General features: G+C 33.7%; 1 protein-coding gene and 1 long non-coding RNA gene across 3 annotated transcripts; both read left to right on the top strand.

Annotated features, from left to right (window-relative positions):
- The first annotated feature begins 1,649 nt into the window (after positions 1 to 1,649).
- Positions 1,650 to 2,648, top strand: LOC105773923 (uncharacterized). Its single transcript, XM_012596128.2, has one exon. It carries the CDS (start codon positions 1,738 to 1,740, stop codon positions 2,353 to 2,355), a length of 618 nt encoding a protein of 205 aa, XP_012451582.1. The 5' UTR covers positions 1,650 to 1,737; the 3' UTR covers positions 2,356 to 2,648.
- An 11,256-nt stretch (positions 2,649 to 13,904) lies between these two features.
- On the top strand, positions 13,905 to 16,291 carry LOC105774512 (uncharacterized). Of its 2 annotated transcripts, none has more exons than XR_001127399.2 (4): positions 13,905 to 14,590; positions 14,697 to 14,764; positions 15,324 to 15,592; positions 15,733 to 16,291. It is a non-coding gene; the product is annotated as an uncharacterized LOC105774512 (long non-coding RNA). The 2 variants fall into 2 exon arrangements; XR_001127400.2 differs by having other exon boundaries at positions 13,916 to 14,590; positions 15,324 to 15,438.
- Positions 16,292 to 23,212: the final 6,921 nt, after the last annotated feature.

The raw sequence follows: 23,212 nt of genomic DNA on the forward strand, positions 1-23,212 counted from the left end.
GACCCAGTCACTGGGTGCCCGTCCACCGGCAATCCCAAATGCAGATGGACATCTTCTAGAGTGATAGTGCACTCTCCACATGGAAGATGAAATGTGTGCGTCTCAAGTCTCCACCTCTCGATCAACGCACTGATCAGTTTCGGCTCCAACTTGCATCCCCCGCCTACTGTTGCCACGTGCCAAAATCCCGCTCCCCGCAGGTAGTTCTCTTCTAACGGTGATGGAGGAGCATACATATTCCGAATATTGCATTCCAATACCCGATCTTTAGCCTTATATAACAAAAAATAAATTAATAAATATCTAAAAATACATAAATAAAAATATCTTAAATAAAATTTAAAATTTAAATTTAATACTTACCATGTTCATTTGCTCCACCGATATGTGATTCCTATCAAGACGAATCAATGATCCGGTTATTGTTGAAAATATTAAAAATTTTAAAATTATTTTTAAAAAAATAAAAAATTTTAAAATTTTCTTAAAATAATGAAATTTAATGGAAAAAGAAATTTAATATGGATTTGGAGACTTTTTGAAGGAAATTGAGAGGATTTTGGAAGGAATTTGAGAGTTTGAGAGAATTTTGGAAGGAATTTGAGAGAATTTTTGAACGGAATTGAGAGAATTTTTGAAGGAAATTGATATTGAATTTGTTTGTGAAAATAAAAGGGGTGGGGGGTTTATATAGTAAAAAAAATTTTGACCGTTGGGGGGGCAACGGTCAATTTTTTGACCGTTGAGCCTTATTCACGCAGCAGCCACATCACGTCTCACGTCGGCAGAGTCGCACGGCGTGACGCGATGTCCTGTCACGTACCCTGACATCGCGCTGACGTGGACGCGATTTCGCGAAAAATGGCCCATTCCGGTAAATAATTAAAAAACCGGTCCATTTCGGTAATTTTTTTAAAAAAAGGGCTTTTTTTTGTAAATTAGCCTGTAAATGCTAATCTATATATTTCTAAAAGAAACAAAAAATTTAACACTTAATTTTTTATTAAATTATTTAGAGTGGTATTTTGAAGTACAAAAATCTCATTTAATAATTATATATAAAAACAATATTTTAATAGATCTAAATTTATTAAAATTTATTAATAGTGTTAATAATTAAATTTAAAAATAAATAGATTAAATTTTAAAAATAAAAGTAAGAGTTTAAATTTGAATGCACAAAAATTATAAGGATTTAAAACATATTTTAAAGTTTTTTAAAAACTTAAAAGTTATATTTATAACTTCAGTTGCAAATAATATATCGTTATAACAAAATCAATTATGATAAAGTACACGTGACATGAGAATTAAAATAAAATAAAATATTTAAAAAATACATGTAATTTATTTATATTAAGTATTTCATGGCTAATGCATATTCATTTAATTTTCTTAAATTTTTTAGATTTTTTTAAGAAAAATGATGGGTAATTCTAAGTTTTATATATAAAAAAAACAATGACGTGTACAGCAGCAAAGAATAACAAATGAAAACGGCATCGAAAAATAAATAACGGAAAGTTCATGGGTACAACTGCAAAACCGAAGAACTAAAATCCCTACTTTTGAAAATCTCGCGAAATTTCCAAGCCCCCTCACCGTATAAATACATAGCTCGAGTAAAGCTAGGTTTGCCCAACTAAACAGCCAAACACGGCTTTTTAGAAATAATAAAAAAAGTTCTCATTTCTGTTTTTGCACGCTTTCTCTCCCTTCTGCGAACCCCATAAAAAAATGGCGACATCTTCTAGACGAACGAGCGGTCCGGTTCTCCGATCCCTCTCCCCATCCGGCCGTTTCTGTTCTCACTACGCTTCTCAGTCTTCATCTTCTTCCTCTTCTTTTGCCTTTTCGAGTTCAAGCTTTTCTTCACGCTCTTCAACTTTCTTTAATCAACACAGATCTATCTCTCCGCCACGTGTCAATATGTACAACCACTCTTCATCGGCGCCATCTGTGCGTTTCTCGCTGGATAACCGCCCGATCTCGCCGAACCGTTCGATAGCCACCATCCGTAAAAACACCGACGCTGTGCAGAATTTAGAGAAGCGACAGCAGAAGCGGACTTGTATGTGTTCCCCAACGACGCATCCGGGATCCTTCCGTTGCAGTCTTCATAAAGGTTTCAATAATTCGAACGCGGTGTCGAGTTACGCGCCAAGCAATCGGCTCAACGCGCGTAGATCTGCGATGACAAACTCGCTGGTGAGGATTGGTGGAGTCGAAGGAGATCTGGTTAAGAGAGCTTTGTCGGCTTTGATTAGGCCTTCCTCTCACCAGCAGCGTCGCCGATCAGCGTTCCAGCCGAGGCCGAGCCGGCTTTCCGTGATGTCTAAAGCGGAGGATTTATGAAGATTCCTTTTGCGGTATGTGTAATCTTCTAATGCTTTTTGGTTAAGTCTCCAAGATTTTCCGGTGATAGGGGATCGAGCTTCGGAGTAACGCCGGATGGTAGCGTTGCAGTCAGGTTCCGGCGAAGAGGTTGGAGATCTGGACGAAGGATTCGGGACGGATATGATTTTTAGTGTACTCCGGGTGACCGAAACCGTAAAATCCGAGGAACAAATTATCATATAGTTTGTTGGTGTAAATACATATATTTGCAGGCAATGGTAAATTTGAGGAGCTTTTGGACAGAAAAAGAACCCTAAATTCCTTTAAAATCTAATCTAATTCAATCTAACCAGACTGTAACTCTAATCTAAAAAGCCCAGGCCAGTTCTCAATTTTGACTGGTTTATCATCTCTCTTAATTGGTTTGATAACCAAACACCATTCCATTCCATTCCATTCTATTCCAGCGCAGTTGTTTTCTTTTACGTGATCCATTTCTGTTGACGTTTTCCGTTTTCCGTTTCTCCATTTTCCATTTCAGCAGTTTGTGCCGTTTGTTCTTTTCCTCTGTTGACTCGTCTCATTCATCCGTTTCGTATGTCTTTTTTTTTCCCTTAGTATTTTTTTCTTAATGGTGTTTTAAAATGATTTTATTTGATTGTTTTGCAGGTATCTGAAATGGACAACTCCTAATCATGAGTGGTTGGGTTTTAGTTGGAGGCACGCAAGGGAGAACTGAACCGAATGATTTATTAGACCTTGAACTCGAAGATAACCCTTACCCGTTTGCTAAATTTGATGGAAATTAAGGGAAAGATATGGAAACCATAAATATAATGGGATTAAAGAACAAACGGAAATAAAAGAAAACAGAAATGACAAAATAAATTAATTTCATTAGAGTAGACAATAATAAATTAGAAACCTAATTTACTACTCAAAAGAAATGTTTATATCCCACAAAAGAGAAAAGGGGTCGAAAAAATCAAACCAGTTTGAGTTGATTGATTTTGTAGAAACAAAAAGTAGGATTAAAATGATGTTAAGATTCTCATGTGAAGATGTTTTTGTGAAGACTAAAACATAAATTAGATATTCGATTAAATACATCGAATCCATAATCTCATCAAATTCAAATGTCACTTTAATGGTACACATTAAAGACAACAAAATGAACCTCTCCAGGGATATCCCTCAACAACTAATCTTCAGTTCTCTTATTATTTTAATTCACAATACCCACAATTATTTTATTTAATTATATAGTCAATCAAACATTTAATATTTTAATACTAAGGGTTAATTTTTTCAAAAGAAAGATTAAATTAACAAAATGGGTAAATATTGAAGGCTACTTTTGTTATTATACCAGGTCATATTAACATTCTGTTTGGTGATGAAACCCATTTTAATGGTAAAGTGACTAAAATTGATAACTTATCTAATAAAAGTGACTAAAATAACAAAATTTTAAAATGAGTGACCAAAATAGGAACTTGAGTAAACTTGGATGACTAAATAGGTAGTTTTCCTTGATATTATTGTGGAGATTGACAGGATAAAATGACATGGCAAAATTTTACTTACACGCACTTTACTGAAAACAAAACATTTTTTGTTTTACTTTGACACATTTATAATTTTATTGGTTTTAAAAAATTACAAAAAAATCCAACTTAATCTCTAAGCATACAAGTTTACATGATTAAAATTATTTTGATTATTTTTGTTATAACAATAATATTATACAAGTAGTTGGGGCAGACAATGGTGGTGACTCATATTGTGGATGGTGTGAAGAGTCATTAAACATAGTAGTTTATCTGAGTTGGGATGATGTTTGAGTTAAAAGTAAGTTGCAGAGTTGATCTCGTCCCCTTCAAATCTAGGAAAAGAGGGTATTTTTAGATGAAGAAGGATCTGAAGTGAGTCCCTCACTGTATGATAGCCGAAGAGTCCTATTTGGGCTTAGGTCAAAGTTTATTCCAAATGTATCCCATTGTGACCATTTTCGAGTTTGGTGAGTTTGGGAAGTTAGAAGCATTAATGCGATTGGATTAGATGTGACAATAGTCCTTGATGGCATCGCAACGATGCTTACTTTGGTAATACTCTTTTCATGGCACAAGTTGTTCATGCATGAAGGCATAAGGGGTATCCAGGCGTAGGGTATAACAATTAGCCCTTAGTTAAAGATAATTTTATAAAGTGAGTTGATTTGAATCTGTGATTTTGAGGTGACGAGGTGTCAGTTTTTAACGAAGGAGAAGCCTTTGTTGCTTGGACTATCTATAGTGGGATTAATAATTACTCATGTTTTTTTTTCAAAATTTTAAAATGGCGACTTTAAATGGGTGTAATTCTTGACTTTTGACGTGGCATCATTTTGTTGGCCAATAGTTACGTTGCTTTAAGACCCTTTTCCTTTTATTTTTCTTTCACTTCCCAAGTCCAAATCTTTTTCTATTAAATTGTATTTTAGATGCTCATGGGGTTACTTCAGTCATAAAAGCTTGGATCTCCCAATAATTTGTTTAACCCTTAATTCCTTTTGTGGCAAGGTTAAACTGTTGGATATGCTATTACAAACCTTCACTTTCCTCTTTCTTGGTGTTGAACAACATAGACGGTTTTTATACAACAATATTAGTCGAGTGTTGACCTTCAGCTGGTGATCCAATTCATCAAATCTGCTTATGGACCTTGCTGGGAGAGTTAAGTACCAGCTTCTAGCATACTCTCATAATGTTAAGGAAAATGTCTTGAACTTAAGGGCATTGGAGGCTCCTACATTCCTCATATAACTTTTATTTTGATGCAAATGATCCTTTAGATATTTTATTCCCTTATATGTCTCCTACAAATGTCTCTTTCAATGGTTTCAAGGAAATTGGGACTAGCTCTATAACAACAAGGGTAATCAGTAGACTGTCAGCATATTGGATTGATGAAGCTTCTTTTGGCTTCATCAATATTTTCAGAATTTCCATTTTTCTCCTTGATGCCTCCATTTGTTGTTTGAGAGGGGAGCCTACTGGTGCTATGCCCACCTTTTCTAGACCATATTCTACATCTTTCATCCTGGTCGGATGGTTCGTTTGCTCAACAACTAATAAAGTTGCATCTTCATGCCCTAGTGTCATATTCTTTTTTTGGATTGCCTGTCATGCCCCCAAATATAGGTGATTAATTGAAATAATTAACTAAGTAATGATCTAAACTTGATGGTTAAATAGATAATGTACACCCTAGAGGTCCTAGGTTCTATCCACTTTTCTCCCATTTCTTTGCTTTTTATTTTCAACAAACTAGGATGAAAAATCATGCTATAATAAATATTACTAGAAGTAAAACCTATTAAAAAATGGGCAGTAACCCAATGGTTAAACACTTGCTCTTTCCCATTACTGACCCAGGTTTGAACCACTCCATCCCAAGGCTCTTTCAATTACACTAGAGGAAATTACTATGCAACCCCTCAAAGTTTAAAAACCTAGCTATTTAGTCCCTTTTCCGTAATTACACTAGAATTATGTTTCTTTTTCCATTCCACTTAGAATTTCTCTTCTCTCTCCTTATTTCTTCTATATTTCTTTTTCATCCTCTTATTTCCATCAAATTTTCTCTACATTGCTAAAATTATTTTTGCTTTCAACATCAAATCAATCCCCGATAAATTGATTCTCTATCGATTGTTGAATTCATCATTGATAGCCTCTGTAATTCCATCAAGTTCAGACCTATTTCAGGTGCATTGGACCAGATTTGAGTGCAAGGAATGTCGTTCGAGATCTCGATGACAAGTGCATGTTCTTTTACAAGCAAATCGGAGAAAATCGTGCCTTAGAATAGGGCCACATGGTCTCATACACGACCATGTGCCCTAGAAACCCTAAGCTAGTTCGTAAACCACATGACCAAGACCCTTCCGCATGACTGTGTCCCTCTTATAGGTTAATTTTGCATTTGCCACTCGACCACAACCTGTTACACGGCCCAACCACATGGTTGTGTACTCCTTCCACACGACCTATAGCACCCTACACGGCTTGGTCACACGACCATGTGCCCCCTATTTTACAGTTTTGCCCAGAAATTTATGTTATGTTCACTTTAGTTCCTTTTTGATCCCTAAATTATTCCTAGAAGTTTTTATGCATTTAATTGATCTTTGCATTAGTGTTTATACAAAAATCCACGATTTATATGCCTGAATTGCTACTGTTATAATGTGTTTATTGATATTGGTTAACTGAATCACTACAATGCTATGAATAAATATGTGATATTAACCATGCCTACTGCTAAGTGTTATTGGTAAATTGTGAGTGTTAACACTATTATCGCTAGACTGAATACATGATGAACATGTCCATTGCTAGTGTTGAATGGAATAAGTCTTAAGCATGCCTACAGATTTTTGCGTTATTATGTTATAAGGTATGCCATATTGGATTGCATGGGGCGAGATGATTTATATAGAGGAAGAGCGGCAGTTTAATTTACAAACAAGTGGTGGCTTGTCCACAAACCTAGTGGCAATTTGTTTAATATGCATATATGTTGTGCACTCAAAACAAGTGACAGTAACTGCAAATTGTGGTTTGATCTCGAACCAAGTGATAGCTTAGGTGCAAATGTTTTTTTCTAAAAATATTAGTGGTTTGCTCACAATTTTTACAAACCTAGTGGTAACTTTTATCTACAATTACGTTGTGTATCCACAACAAGTGGTAGTTATTTGCAAATCAATGGTGGTTCATCCACAACCTAGAGTGATATGGTAAATGAGTTTTAGGGAACTCATAAGCGAGGTGTGTAGCGAAGTTGGGTAAGTCCTTTCTGATAAATTAAACTTGCATTGTCAGCTATTAACATGTATATTTGAAATTGTGTTTTTTGAAGTAGTGTAATGAAGTGATGATATAATAAATCGTTAATCTAAAGTGCTTTATGATTGTGATTATTATCAGAATTGCTAACCCACGTGCTTTGCCTATGGTTTTGTTTTGATTTTCTTGTGAACAAACTCACATTAAGCTTCATAACTCACTCCCCTTTACTTTACATCTTTATAGATAATCCACTAGGTTAGGAAATGAAATCGAAAAATCGGAGGGCTCAGCTTGGATTGAAGCTTTATTAATATTTTTATTTTTACCCATTATTATTTACAGTTCCTATTATTTAAGGACCGTAATGTCTTATTTAAACTGTGGCATGAGACTTAGTTTCAGGTTATTTAGGGCATGTATGGTATATTTTGGCTATTAAAGCTTGATTTTTATTTTATTTTATAATGCATGAAACATGGTTTTCATTAAAACTATACTAGTATCACTTTTTCTCCTGCATTGATGAAAAAAGAGCTTTTAAACGAGTAGATAATTTATAAATCAACCAGTTTTGAATTAATTATATTATTTCGTAAGAAGGTGGTAAAACACTAAGTTTTTTTTTCCCAAAAATAGACTAAGTTTCCTTAAAGATAAACAAATATTTTAATATGACCGTTTTAAAAACTCCGATAGCTTACTGGGCCATTTCAGTGGCTATTGTAATTTTTCGAATTCGGGTCTAACGTCTAGGCTAGGTTAGGGAGGTTACATTGCCTCACTTCGCCCTTAACTCTCAAATGATTCAAGCATTCTTTTGTATTATCTCCTATTGATAGTTGTATTTTTATGATAAGAGCCTAAGCTATTCTTGAAGCTTAGTGTATTGCTATGTAGTGGGAGTATTATTTTTTGTATGGTAAGGTTCTTAGCCCTTTGGTGCCATGGTTGTTGGTTGGTTTCAACCAAATATGGTTTATATGGATAATTTTTATAATACCTAGGTTGTTGGTCCTACTGAGGTTGCAAGTAGTAATCTTGTTGGCCACTTGGTTGGCCATATTGGTTGTAAGAAGCATAACATTGATGCTTGCTCCTAGTTGTTGCTAATAATATTATTCTCGTTTATAATTGTACTAATAGTATACCCCCTGACAATACCGATTGTCTCTATACTCATATTTATTGTATTAGTTCTAGTAATATTGATCACATTGCTTGTAGTTGACCTCGTTTGCTTGTATCTCTAGGACGTTCTAGATTGGTTGAGTCATAGCTTCTTGTCCAAGTTCCTAAAGACACCGCCAATTGTTACAAGATGTTGGGGTGGACAATGGTGATCATTAACATTGTGTGCGGTGTGAAGAGCCACTAATGATGGTTTTTTAAAGTTGCGATAATGTTTGAACTAAATGTGGGATGTAGAGTTGATCCTATTCCCTTTTGATCTTGCAAGAATTAGTATTTATAGGTGAATGGGGACTTGGAATGGATCCCTCATTGCATGATTGCCTTCTTTATAAAGTTTAATTTGAATCAGGTTAGGGTATTGTTGTTGGAAAAATAGATTTGGAAAATGCAGCGGAAAAAAAATTTAGGGAAAAACCAGAGTTTTAAAATTTTTTTTCCAAAACAAGATCATGGTTGTGATATCTAAAATAATAAATACTTAATCAAAATTGTACTGTTTCAATTCGTCTAGGATGAGCGCTTCGACTGAGTAGTCTTCTTCGCTATCCTCAAGCTCAAGTCTGCCAAATGTGGGCTCACTTCAAATCAAAAAAAATTCACAAAAATTACTAGTGGGGTAATTTTGTAATTTTTTTAAACTTTTGGCTCAAGTTGTAAATAAAAAATATCTTTAAAAATTTTCTGAAATAATCTCTTTAGAGAATTTTCTCTCTACAACTTTCTGTTGAATTCAAGTGGGTATAAAATAATAACCCAAGGCACTATTTATATATTAGATTAAATTTAATATTATCTTGATAAATATTAGATTAAATTTAATATTAAACTATTAAAATAATATTAATTTTGGAATATTTAATCTAAAATGAAATTCTCCGATAGAGTCCAGTAGGAGTGTAATTCTTCCATTGCTCAACCACTAAAGACTAACCACCGCCGACATCTGGTGATGCAGGTGCGACACCCTTATGGCACTTCGAGCCGGTTCGGCTACTGTCGGTTCGATCTAGGTCTATGATGACTTGACTGTTTCGGTCTAGCCATTGGTTGGATCGTCGGTCCGATTTTACATATCGGACCCAGTTTGACTAGTTTTTGGGTTTTGGTCTCAGTTTTGGGCTCTCGGACCCAATTTACGATCTTAGGTCTAATTTTCAAGTTCAATTACTCATATTAATTTTAATTAATTTGATTAATTTAATTTTACTTGATCAAAATTAATTTTTCCAAAAATCACTTAGATTTTTCAAATTAAGTTTTCAAGAGAATTCTTTAATCAAATTATCTAGTTGAACAATTCTCAAGACCACTTAATTTAATTCTATATCGAATAAATAAACTTAATTAAATTATTTCTAAAGTCATAGAATTTTTTTCTGATTCAAATGCAGTCCGATCAAGCGAGAAGAACTAATCGAACATATACAATTAGGCTGTAGTAATTGTAATTATGTCCATAAGCATCGTTTCAATAATTCGTACTTACTTAATTATGAAGTCAATCCACAAGAAATATTATGATTGATAGCTCCTTATTGTATACTCTTTACAAAAGCAATTCAACCAACTACTTTGTTCAATGATCTCATCATGTGTGTGTTACCCTCATATGATATCTTTGATTCATTTGAGTTAAATTCGTTCACTCAATACAACCCTATTTTATCTTATTGTCACCATTGTGTCTTCTTAATGATTAATATGATCATTGTCAACAAATGACTGTGATAAATTGCTAGTTCAAGAACAAGCAACCCGTGGTCACGTTCTATATTTATCAATCCACACAATGTCAATGAGAGGATATCATTAACTCTTTAATTGAGCTATGAATTCCATTGTTGCTAGTAGAGTCATGCCATATACAAGTCATGTACCCAACATATCGGTTATGGGCTCGATCATCTTTAGAGCATAAGCATCCACTAATATCAAAACACATAAGTTGCATATGCATGGTCAGTGACTAACTAAAGATTTAGGTAAATTACACCATGAACGTCACAAGTGAATTAATTCACAAACGGATTCAGAATTAATTCATCGTGGGTCCAATCCAATGTATTGTTCTATCAATGAATACATCTTTGTCTCTACTCGTGGAGTTAACTGATCCGATAGCCAAGACTAGCCATCTCCCCAATTGGAATTGTAGACAACATAATAATCCTTATCAGTGTTTGAATCAAATGCTCACTTCGATTCTTTTATATGATTACAAGCTTATTTTTAGATTATTTACTGAAGTAAGTTGCCTTTCTCGCACTGTAAACGTTTTTACAATGCAACTTGTCTTCAGTTTGAGCTTAGACAATCAATAAGTTAATATTTACTTGCACAATTTCGCTATGCATGCAAAATATAAAAGATATAATAATGAAATATAAAATCAACATTATTACTTATTCATCGTTTAAATAAATAGAAAACAGTTATATATTTATTACAATATGAACATATTTCCTAACAATTGTCTAGATGTATTCTTATATGATCATTTTCAAAATTGGTAAAACATTGGTGAGATTGAATTTAATGCCTTCGCGACAACATTTACTTCCACAATTGCTCATTTATGAGAGCTATAAAAGGTATAAAAATTTTAATCTATTAAATTAGAAAAGGAAATATCATATTCAATAGTCGAGAGCCTTTCACTTTCATATCTCAAATCTCAACCAAACAACACTGTTTTAAACAATGACTTTTGAATATTAGCTTCTAAAGGTTGATAAAAATATTTTAGCAGCTTGATCTTGATATGCATTTCAATTTGATAGATTAAACAAGCACTTTGATATTCTGTAGTTAATAACATTTTTGTATGTATTAAAGTAAAAGATAAAAGTATTTTTTAAATGTGTTTGTCCAAATCAGCAAAATTTTTATTATATTATTTTTTTTATGTTAACGTTCACGTCAACATAAAATCAATCGGTTAAAAAGTTAGATATATTGTCGATTAAGTCTTGACTCAATTGGCATGGATATTGTTACCAATGTAGGAGGACGTAGGTTTGGATGCATTGAAGCGTATTATCCTCTTATTTATGAGTTGAAGAAGAACTATGGGTAGTACCTATCCACATTGTCACATTCAATCTCCAAAACCCTCAAGAATCTCATATTTTTTAATGAGATATTTAATCCATTGGTACAATTGTTTTAGATATCTATAACTGTAAATCGTTGTTCATATCATCAAAAATGTTAGATGTAATGATAAATTAAGCACATTATATTTTTAAAGACAAATAAAAGAAATTAATTTCAAACATTAAAAATAACCTTATGCTCTTGAACTTAAAGAAATAATCATATGCTTTATTTATTTAATTTTATTTTTTTAAATATCAATTAAATCCAATTGCAAAATTTAAAAACTTCATTCCTAATATATCAAATAATAACAAACACCTTGAATATTAGTCTTCATAAATACATGAAATGTACCCACAAAATCAATATCAAGTAGGAACAACTAAAGAAATACCCACAAAGTGTTAGTTTAATTTGTGAAAAAGGTTTTCTTATTAGTTTGGTCAACAGTTTACGATTCATTTAATCATTTGAAAGGCAAAACTCAAAATTAGTTAATCCGATGTAAGCTGATGTGAGACAATTCAGTAAAAAAGAAAGGAAATTAAAAATACCACAGAAATGGACAAATTAACCAATAAAATTAGGAAAGCACTTTTTTTCTTATTTGAGATAAATTACAATTTTTATGTTTCTTCTTTTATTTTTATTTATTTATCTTGACTCTTGGTAGAATTTTCAAATTAAAAGTAGGATTGATAATGATGTAAAACTTAAAACAAATTAATTTCTTTTCTAATTTTTAATATTTTGTATTGTTTATATTTTTAAAATTTTTAGACAATGATGTGATATAATTTTGGAGTATTATATCATCATACTTTAAAAATCTGAGTTCAAGGATCAAATAAAAAATTTGTCAAAATTTGAAACTAATATAAATAAAAAATCAAATTCAAGAACTAAATATTATTTTAATTTTAAATTTTTTGATAGTTCAGAAAAGACTAACCAAGGTAAGAGTCCAGACCTAGTCATTTATTTGTTTTTAAAGAAATTTTTGCAAGTATATACAAAATATAATCAAATTTAAATATAAAATATATTCTAATAAAGCTTGCATATGATAAATTTAAGTTTATATAAATTTGGAGAAATCTCAAGTATGATAGAACTCAAAGATACAGAATTTTAATAGTAATTTATATTAAAATTTAAAAATATATAAGAATTGAATATAAGTTAAGTTTTAAATTTATATAATTTAAATTATTAATATATTAAAATACTTGTAAAATATTTACGTATATATGGTTATTATAATAATATATATTCAGATCTGGCAAATGGCAGCCCATGTGATGAAAGCAAAGTAGAAAAAATTGGTTTAAATATGGGACCATTTGTAGTGTATAATATCTACATTACAAGGTAAATTGTATCGAAGTGATGACAATTTAATGTCAATAACATTATCTGTTATCCATCTTTGGGAAGTGGAGCAGGTCCACATTACCTGTCAGATTGTCACCCAAATCCAAAAAGAAAGATGAAATTTCCCTGTGATGTAAGCACCAATTTCACCAAAGATATATATTATTTGTTTCCATCTAAGTGGAGGAATATGTATTGTCATCAGCCATCACATATATGGTACACATCTGATGTCAGAGTTTGCTTACACCTTCTGTTTAAACTTGGGAACTAATATATGCATTGGATTTTGATAAAAGTATGATGGAGTTTTTTTAATTAGAAATTTAATTGTATAGTGTCTTATTTATTTAGAAATCAACAATTAATTTTTTTACATTAGATTAAATAGTAAATTGGTCTTTTATTAAAAAATTTATTGTTTTCTACTGTTAAAAACTGATCCATAAACTGATCCATATATGTATGTCAATATAAGTTGTACGTAACACCCTATGTGTAAACTGTCTGTATATTTTATCAATCATGTCAGTTTTAACATTAAAAATTGATAAAATTTTTAATATGAAGGACTAGTTTACTATTTGATCTAACGTGTAAAGATTAATTTACTATTTTCTTGAGTATAAAGAATAAAATGTAATCCAATCCTTTGCTTTGCATGCCCATGTGCATGGACAATCCACATGGGCGGTTTGTTTGTTCCTTCTCTTTCTGCATAGGATAAAGATTGATGTATTAGAGTTTCTGACATATTTCCTTTCTTAATCTCCTTGCCCCACGTCTTGTTTGTTGCATGCTTCTTAGAAGGCAATAATGCGAAATGAGTTGGCAAGTAGAGTCGAGGAATTCAACAATGTTGCTTGTCTCTTTGTGGAGAAACTGGGTTTTCTTTAGCTATCCCTATCTACTTCATTTATACCTCAAAATTTAGAAACGGCAACATGGGGATGCCATGCCCATGGCTTGTCGTTATTGCAAATGGATAAAGTTGCCTAATCCAAGAAAAAGTGAAAACAATGATGTTTCTTTTACTTGCCATGTTGGATGAATTTGTATGTATATTTCTTCTTTTCTTGTTTCATAGGCGGCCAAGGTGATTGCGTATGGCGATTGGTCTCATTAGAATTTCAGAGTGCATATTTGTGTGAGCAAGAGCAACTCACATTTTCCATGCCTACGGTTACCATATGGCACCATAATATTATTATTGTATTTACTTCATGAAATTAAAAGGTTTTAGTATTTATTCTTCATTTTATTGTGAGAACATGCTCTACTTTTGGGTCCCAATGATCCTACACCCTGAAGAAAAATTACCAATGAACTGTGTCATTAACATTCTCTACTTTGCTTAAAGTAAATTTCAGTGATAATTAGTTCTATAATCTGTACCCAACCGCTTGAGTTAAATCTTATTAGCATATTGAATTTTTAATAATACTGATTAGAGGTATTTATGGGCTGCATTGGGTTGAATTGGGTTGGATTTATGTAGAACATTAACATCATATTTTTGTGTTAAATTTTGGAGACGATAATGTCTTACTTTTTTTTTTGTAAGACATTTTTCAATTTTTTTCCTCTCCACATCCCCAGCAAAGAAAAACCCTCTTTCCCTTCCCTCTCCCCCTTCTTTGCAATTCCGACCCAATGCTTGGTGCTAGCCAACAACGCTTCTCAATACCTGTCACCGACATTCATCTTTGATCTTCCCCCTTTTCGACGACGACGTTCATCTTCCTGTCTCGAAGGTAAGAATGAAAAAAAAGAAATATCTAGCTAATGTCGTTTTTGTTGATTGATTTTTTTGAACCTTATTTGTTCTTTTCTTTCTACTCTTTTTTAACTCTTTAGCAGTTTTCTCGTTGGTCTTTTACTAGTTTCACTCATCAGCAGCTCACTCTTTTTCCTTGTTTATTTTACAGGTTAGTTTTGCTTCACCTCTAATAAACCTCATCCACTACCTTGTCTTTATCTGAATCTTTTGTTCTCGTAATTTCGATTTTAATTCTATTGCATATTTGATTGAACAGAACAATGAAAAGTTTTTCAAGGGAGTTTTCTTCTTATTCTCTTTGTTTGTATTTCTTGAAATGGCTTCTGTTGTTCATTTCTGGTTCTTTTATTTATTTTTATTTGTATGAATGAACTCACATTTTAACTTTCCTATTATTCGTGTCCCATAATTTACATAGACTTTTAGTCTATTATGTTTGTTGAATTTCAAGATTTATGTGTAAAATTTGTGCGGCAATTCTGCATATTATTGACTTGCCATGTTCACGTATGAAATCATTTTGCTTTTGCCTAATTATAAATATTTCATATGATTTCTTTTGATGTAGTTAGCATGAATATTTTTATGCTTGGTTTTGTGATTAATATAGAGATTCATGGTTTGGGGTCATTGTTACTTCTTTATATGCTACCTTCTTACTTCGTATATAATTGATATTCTTGTTCTTTAATTTGATAAATATTTAGGCAATCACATCAACTGGAACTAAGAAAGGTGAATTTTTGTTGGCTAATATAAGCACTGAGCTGAAGAACAAGAACATCACAACTAATGTCAAAGTTGACACTAGCTCTTACCATGGTGAGTCCAGCCTTCTTAGATATACTATCTAATTGTGATTTTTGGGGGTTTTATTTTTACTTTTTAGCTTTTCACCACTGTTACTGTTGATGAACCTGCACCGGGTTTGAAGACAATCTTTAGTTTTATTGCCCTTGATCCAAGGTCTGGCAAGGTAATGGAGACTTCATTACTCCTGTCATTAAGCTTTTTGTTCTTAAATACCAACATTTTCAACTTCTTGTTTGTCCTTCCCTTCTGCAAACTTCTAGGTCTCATGAGTACATGACAAGGTTTTTATTATTGTTGTAACAGGTGGAACTACAATACCAACATGAATATGCTGGCATAAGCACTAGCATTGGATTGACTGCAAATCCCCTTGTTAACTTTTCTGGCGGTGTGGTTGGAAGCTGTAGGGTCCAATTTTTGCCCGGCCCGTTAAATAAATAAAAATCAAACAGAAACAAAGGCTAATGTTTCAGTCCAATTTTATTACAAACCCAATAACGGGCCCAATAGTTAATTCCTAACCCAGGCCCGAAATTAATGGAAAAGGAAGGGTTTGGAAACCTAGCAGCAGCCTCCCTACTTCCAGCAAAGCCTCCAGCCGCCGCACGTCTCGAGGCCGACTCCTCCACGTGCGCTCCACAAACACCTGCAAGCACGAACTCAAAGAGTCCGAAAGAGAAGAAACAACAAAAAATAACAATTATATTCGATTTCTTTTTATTTTTCGGGCTATATAAAGCTGTTTTATTTTGTAAAATAGGGAGACCAATATTGTATTGAGGATATACTGAAAAATGGGGAGAAAGATTCAAAAGAAATACAAAGTTTTTTAAAATACAGAGGTGAATATTTTTTCGTTGTACCCAATTTGATGTTCATTGTTTTGTTAAAATATTTTGTTTGTTTCTTATTTTCTGCTCAAAATATAAAAAAAGAAAGGGATATTACCTCTGTCGTCAAGGACGCCGGATTGTTGCCATCTCCGCCGCGGTCGGAGCGTCGGCGCAGGCGAACAGCGGTGCAAAAGGAAGGGTTAAAAGGAACCCTAGCAGAGCCTTTTTCTTAAAAAATGAAACAAAATGATTTTATTTTCTCTTTTTTTTCCAGATTTGTTTCATTTAAAGCAAGACAAAACGGCGCCATTTTGCCCAGGCAGATCCGTGCGGTGACCCGACCCAGAGGGGAGGATCCGCGCGTTCTGACTTAAAATGGGGATATTGCCTTTTTAGTCCCCCTCTTGTGGCGCGCATTTTGATTTGGCCCTTTCTGGTGTTTTCAATCTTTAAATTTTGCCCTTAAACATTGTTTATTTTTCAATTGGATCCTTAATCGGTTTTTTTAGTTCTTTTATATTATTTGACATTGTATTATTATTATATTATTTACTATCATTATTATTATTATATTTTCTATACATATACATGCGCATATTTTATATATAATATATATGCATATTTAATATATATATATTTTAAGCCTTTATAAACGCATGCATATATTTTAAGGTATTTTACCAATAAAAGCCCTTTTTTTTCAAAATTTACCGAAATGGGCCAACTATTTAATTATTTACCGGAATGGTCCATTTTCCGCGAAATCGCGTCCACTTCAAATATGATGTCGAGTGCAGCGCCAGAAGTGCGTCCACATCAGCGTGACTTGCTGATGTGGACGGAAATCGCGCCCTAGAGGACGCGATTTGCTGACGTGGCATGAACAGTTTATGTTATTTAGCTTGAAAAACTTTGAAAGGCCATAACTTTTGGCTCGGTTGTCCGATTGAGACGATTTTTTTTATTTCGAATAACTTTTCGAGATCTACACGCTGAAAAACTTCTTAGAGATGAATAGGGACTAATTTTTAAAGTATAATTTGTTAGTTACGAGTATAGGGACTAAAGTGTAATTATTTCAAAATTAGCATGAAATTTTTGTGTTTAAGAATATTTGAATGTTATGGAAGGATGAAATTGAATTTGAATTGAAAAACGAAGCTTAGATTTGAAAATATGACTATTTAGGTTTTAGGGACTAAATTGAATAAAATGGAAAATTTTAGGGAACTTCTCAAAAGTGGAATGAGCTGACTTATACCTATAACTGGATGATATAAGACAATTCTGTAAAAAAGATCCGGTGTTTACTTCAAATAAATAAGGAAAATAATGATTTGAATGTTTCAAAATTCAATTTTAAACCGAAAAAATCAAAATTTAGGGGCAAAAAAGGATCTTTTTCAACGAAAACTACAGCAAACCACCTTCGGCTATTTGTCAGCGTGTAGATCTTGAAAATTTATTCGAAATAAAAAAAATCGTCTCAATCGGACAACCGAGCGAAAAGTTATGGCCTTTCAAAGTTTTCCAAGCTTAAAAACATAAACTGTTCATCCACGTCAGCAAATCGCGTCCTCGTAGGAGCGATTTGTGTCCACGTAAGCAAATTGCGCTGACGTGGATGCGATGTTCTGACACGTACCCTAACATCGCGCTGACGTGGACGCGATTTCGCGAAAAATGGCCCATTCCGGTAAATAATAAAAAAATCGGCCCATTTCGGTAAATTTTGAAAAAAAACGACTTTTTTTGGTAAATTGCCCTATATTTTACATACGTTTTATATTTTTTTATTTTTTATTCCTTATCTTTTTAACTTTTATATATTTTATATTTTATAGATATATACATATACATTTCTTTTATGTTGTAAATATATATACATATACATATTTTATATTTTCATTTTACTTTCAAAATTTTCATGGGTACATGTACATGTATTTTTATAAAATATGCATACATATTTTAGAGATATTTATAAGTTTTTGCTTTACATGTTTCTTTTTTCACATATGTATCCTTGTATATGTGTGTTAAATATATCGTATACATATTTTTAAATTTACTTGTATATTGTACTTGTATATATATTTTGTAAATACATATTCATATATGTTTTAAATTAAAGTTTTTATGGTACATTAACTTTTAACATACCTTTTGGGAAATATATTTTGGTTTTGCCAGTATATCAAAATCATTTTCTCTTGATTCAAAGTTTTTTTTTTGAATAAAAGCAATGTTCAAAGTTTGAGATTTTCGAGGAAATTGGGCCCTAACGTATTGGGTTCCGATTTTCTTTGTTAATCTTAAATAACCAAGAATATTCTTTATTCAAAATGCATGAGTATAAAAATTATTTTCGGGAACTTAACTTGTTGTGTCCTAATGTATTGGGCATGACATATTGTTTTCTCAAAATGAAGATTTTCGCATAAAATAAAGCGATAATCAAAGTTTGGGGATTTTGAGAAATTGTACCCTAATGTATTGGGACTTGATTTCTTTACATGACTTGAACAATTGATTATCCTTTTCAGATTCCATCATTTGAGTTGTTTTTAAAAAAACTTTTTTTAGCCCTCGACACTAAGACATTAAATAATCAATTTGGTACCGATTTTGGGCGTTACGAGGGTGCTAACCCTTCCTCGTGCGTAACTGACTCCCGAACCCGTTTTTTCAAATTTCGTAGACCAAAACACGTTTTAAGGTGAGCTGATCACACCTCAATAAAGGATCGGTGGCGACTCCAGTTTTTATTTTTTTTTAAGTCGACAACTGAATTTTTGTTTTAAAAAACAGTTTCGACAGCTTGGCGACTCCGCTGGGGACTCTAGAGAGTCGAGCCGTGAATTGGTTATGTTTTGTCTTTTTGTCGAAAATTAAAAGTTTTTTTAAAATCATGATTTCCCTGTGCATTCATTTTCATCATGATATGTTTGCATGATTGAACCAAGTTGGTTGATCTGTATTTGCATTTTGCATTGCATTGTCAGTTTTACCCCTTTAAGTGGGAGCGAGAAACTAGTCATTCGTGAGGTTTTCACCTCCGTACAGGGTAGTGGACCGCTTCCGGGATATATCCGTACCTATGTCTTCGTGAGATTTTCATCTCCGTGCAACCATAGGGAAATGTATTCCCCTGAACTAAACTCGATCCACATGAGCCTATAATGGGTGAGGATCGAGGAATCTGTTGGTTCGGGTACCTTTGCTCTAGAAGCCAAACTTCATATAGTGAACCCTAAGAACTCACCTTAGGTAGAACTACACTGAACCCTGGTAGACACTTGACTAGGTGTTTTGATTGTTTGTACATGATTTTGAGTTTTTTGTGTTTCACTTTAACTACATGACATTTTGACTGCATGGCATTTCATTATAGAAAAGAGGTGTTGATTCATGTTTGGTTGTTAATAGAGAACTTGCCATGGAAAACGGATTTCTTGATAAGGTGGCAGATAATACGGTTGTCCGAGTAAAGTCTAAGAAAACGTGACACGAAAGGTAATAGCCTAACAAGAGGAGTACACGACTTTGTTGCGTGACCTGAGGATTCAAATTGTCAAATATTATTTAAAAGTCAATCAAAGGTCCCAACCTCCTAAAGAAGCTAATGAATATAAGTAAGCAAGGAGTTACAACCTAGATCAACAAAAGGAGCTCAAATTCGCGAGATGTATCTTAATATCTGAATGGTCGATGTCTTTGCTTAGAGTACGAGGGCAAAGCCGTATATATATATCCGCTTTGTGTAAAAAAAATTATTTTCTAGCGAGGTTTTCTAATAAATAATTGAACCAGAATCAACGTCTCTTTTTGCATTCATTTTATGCATTTGCATTTCATTATATCATATGAATTAAACACCGTTAAATGATCCTAATTAATTAAAATCACTGCTCAGTTAACCTGAAAACCAACCAACCAACCAAACACCGTTACGACACTCGAGCAAAGATTAAAGACATGGATCAGAGATTGGAAAAGCTCAAACAGCACCAGAAAGAAATGCAAGACCAACTCCAGTTACAAGTGCAGGAGTGGTTAGACAAGATGCAACGAGATATGTCAGAGAAGATGCAGGAATCCCAAAACAATATGATGGAAAAGTTGACCCAACTGTTGACTGGAGGGGTGATAAGTGAAAGGGTCCCATGGTTGATATCGAAGAGGGTAACGAGGATGAATCACTCTATCCTCCAGGCTTTACTCCTCCACATGTACGAACTCAAGCTGAATATCTGTACAAATCTACTGTCACAATCAGGCCTCAGCAGTTCCAGGCCGGTGCTTCAAACTTCCAGGCTGGATCGGGCTCTAACCCCGAAAAACACCATGCTAATTTTGCCATTCCTGACTTTGATGAAGTGGCTGAAAAAGAAAGAATAAATGAAGAGTTACCAAAGCAGTTAGAAGAAAGGTGCAAATGGCTCGAGGAGAAATTCAAGGCGGTGGAAGTCACTGAAAGCTATTGTGGGATTGATGCTAAAAAGCTGAGTTTAGTTCTGGATTTGGTACTCCCTCATAAGTTTAAGATGCCAGAGTTTGAAAAGTACACTGGGACAAGTTGCCCAGAAGCACATATCACCATGTTCTGCAGGAGAATGGCTGGATATGTTAACAATGACCAACTACTGATTCATTATTTCTAGGATAGCCTCACAGGGGCAGTATCTAAATGGTACAATCAACTGAGCCATTGCGTGATTAGTTCATGGAGGGATTTAGCACAAGCGTTCATGAAGCAATACAGTCATGGAACAGACATGGTTCCTGACAAAATCACCCTTCAGAATATGAAAAAGAAGCCGAACGAGAGCTTTAGGCAATATGCACAAAGGTGGAAGGAGGTGGCCGTTCAAGTTCAACCGCCACTATTAGAAAGAGAAACAACAATGCTCTTTGTCAGTACGCTGAAAGCCCCATTTATTACGCATATGTTAGGAAGTGCTACAAAAAGCTTTTCTGACATAATTATGAATGGTGAAATGATCAAAAATGCTATAAGGAGCAGGAAAATCGACACGGAGGAGAGTAACAAGAGGTCAGTCTCAAGGAGAAGAGAAAATGAGGTGAAAAACATAGGTTACTCTAAATCAGTTACAGTAAATCAGCCAGGAAAAGTGGCTGTTAACCAACAAGGTTCGTCAAGACAGGAATCTGGTACAAGACAAAACACTGAGAGGCCCCAGTTTACACAAATCCCAATACCGTATAGGGAACTGTATCAAAATTTGTTTGATGTACGTGTTGTTTTTCCTTTTCCTGTGAAGCCTCTACAACCTCCGTATCCCAAATGGTATGATGCGAATGCACAATGTGACTACCATGCGGGAATTACGGGACACTCGATTGAGAATTGCACTGCCTTCAAGAAACTAGTTGAAAGACTCATCGACATGGGTGTTGTCAAGTTTGCTGACTCATCAAGTGCAGAAAATCCGTTACCCAATCATGATTGATAGTGGAGGGAATGCAACGTATGAAGAAGTAGCGAGATTTTCACATCGATGCCATATAAGAAGACGCGATTAAAAGGGTCATTGTTAGATATTCGCCTTTGAGGTGTTCTAAATAATTGGACTGCAGAAGAAACCCTATAGTATTTAGAGTTTGTTAGAGTAATATTCAGAACACACTTATTTCTTTTAGCCTAGAAGCAATAAGAATTTCTTTGTGAAATAGGCTCATGTCTGAACATTATTATTTTAATAAAATACATCATTGCAATCATCTTTCAGCAAATGATCTTTCATTCTTTTGGATTTTTTCTGCCAAACCATTCTTTCATTCATTCATACATTCTTTGTAAATTCTTTAGCACCTACAATAGGTCCCTAGATATCAATGACATGATTAACACTACTACAGGCTTTGAATCTCCTTTTAAGCAAGACATGTGTTAGAGAGATTTCACGACTTTGAAGTTGACATGGATTGTAGCCTATCTCCTGACTTGTTGATGATGGTAGAGTAAAGTGAAACAAATTTACCTCATGAGAAGACAATGGAGATTGTGACCTTGAGGGAATAGGCATGACCGAAGAAACAAAGCAAGATATTGTTGAGTTACTTCAAGAATTCAAAGATGACTACGCATGGTCATACCAAGATATGCCCGGGTTAAGCACTGTCATTACAATTTGAATAACAGCATGATATCAAAAATTTACAGTATGTTCAAGATTAATATCATGAATGATTCAATGAAAACTCTATTGGAGCAGTGCCTCCTTCTTTAGTTTATCACAATTTTTTCTATTGAAGTCAAAGTTCTTTTTCTCCGAATATTGGCTGAGCAAGTTGGATGAAGCAGAACGGATTCAATCGTGATGTGATCAATTGAACTTGATAGAAGGAAAAAGACTAAAAGCTATTCATCACAGTCAGATGTACCAGAAATGAATGATGCGAGCCTATACCAAAAGGTTCATCTCAGAGAATTCCACGAGGGTGACCAAATGTTGAAGATCTTCCCTCTATAAAAAATGTTTTTGAGGGGAATGAATGCCAAATTGGGAAGAACTTTATGTTATAGAGAAGGTTTTTTTTTTCTAAAGGAGTTTTGATTGTGAGCGAGATGGATGATAAGTCCTGTAAACTCAGATTCAGTCAGGAAATACTCCGCTTAAAGAAGGAGATGACCAATGTAAAAACCCGCAAAGGGCACTTTGAGTCATTTAAAAATGATGAAATGAAAAAAATGAAAAAGTGAAAAGGAAAAATGAAAAATGGAAAAAGTAAAATGGAGAGGCTAAAGTGAAAAGCCGCAAAGGGCGCTTTAGACCAAAGGGGATTTGAGTTGAAAACCCAAAAAGGGCGGCTCAAATATTGATTAGAATGGGGCATGAGATTATCGGAGCAGCTCAAATACTAATCAAAATTGGGCATGCAGTGGTCATGCTATACCTGAATCAATAGGAAAGGGTAAGCGACAT

Source organism: Gossypium raimondii, chromosome 6, assembly GCF_025698545.1.
Source record: "Gossypium raimondii isolate GPD5lz chromosome 6, ASM2569854v1, whole genome shotgun sequence".
Classification (NCBI taxonomy): Eukaryota; Viridiplantae; Streptophyta; class Magnoliopsida; order Malvales; family Malvaceae; genus Gossypium; species Gossypium raimondii.

Bases quoted from the DNA above. Each gene is read 5' to 3' on its own strand.
- LOC105773923 (XM_012596128.2), top strand. From the start codon at position 1,738: ATGGCGACATCTTCTAGACGAACGAGCGGTCCGGTTCTCCGATCCCTC.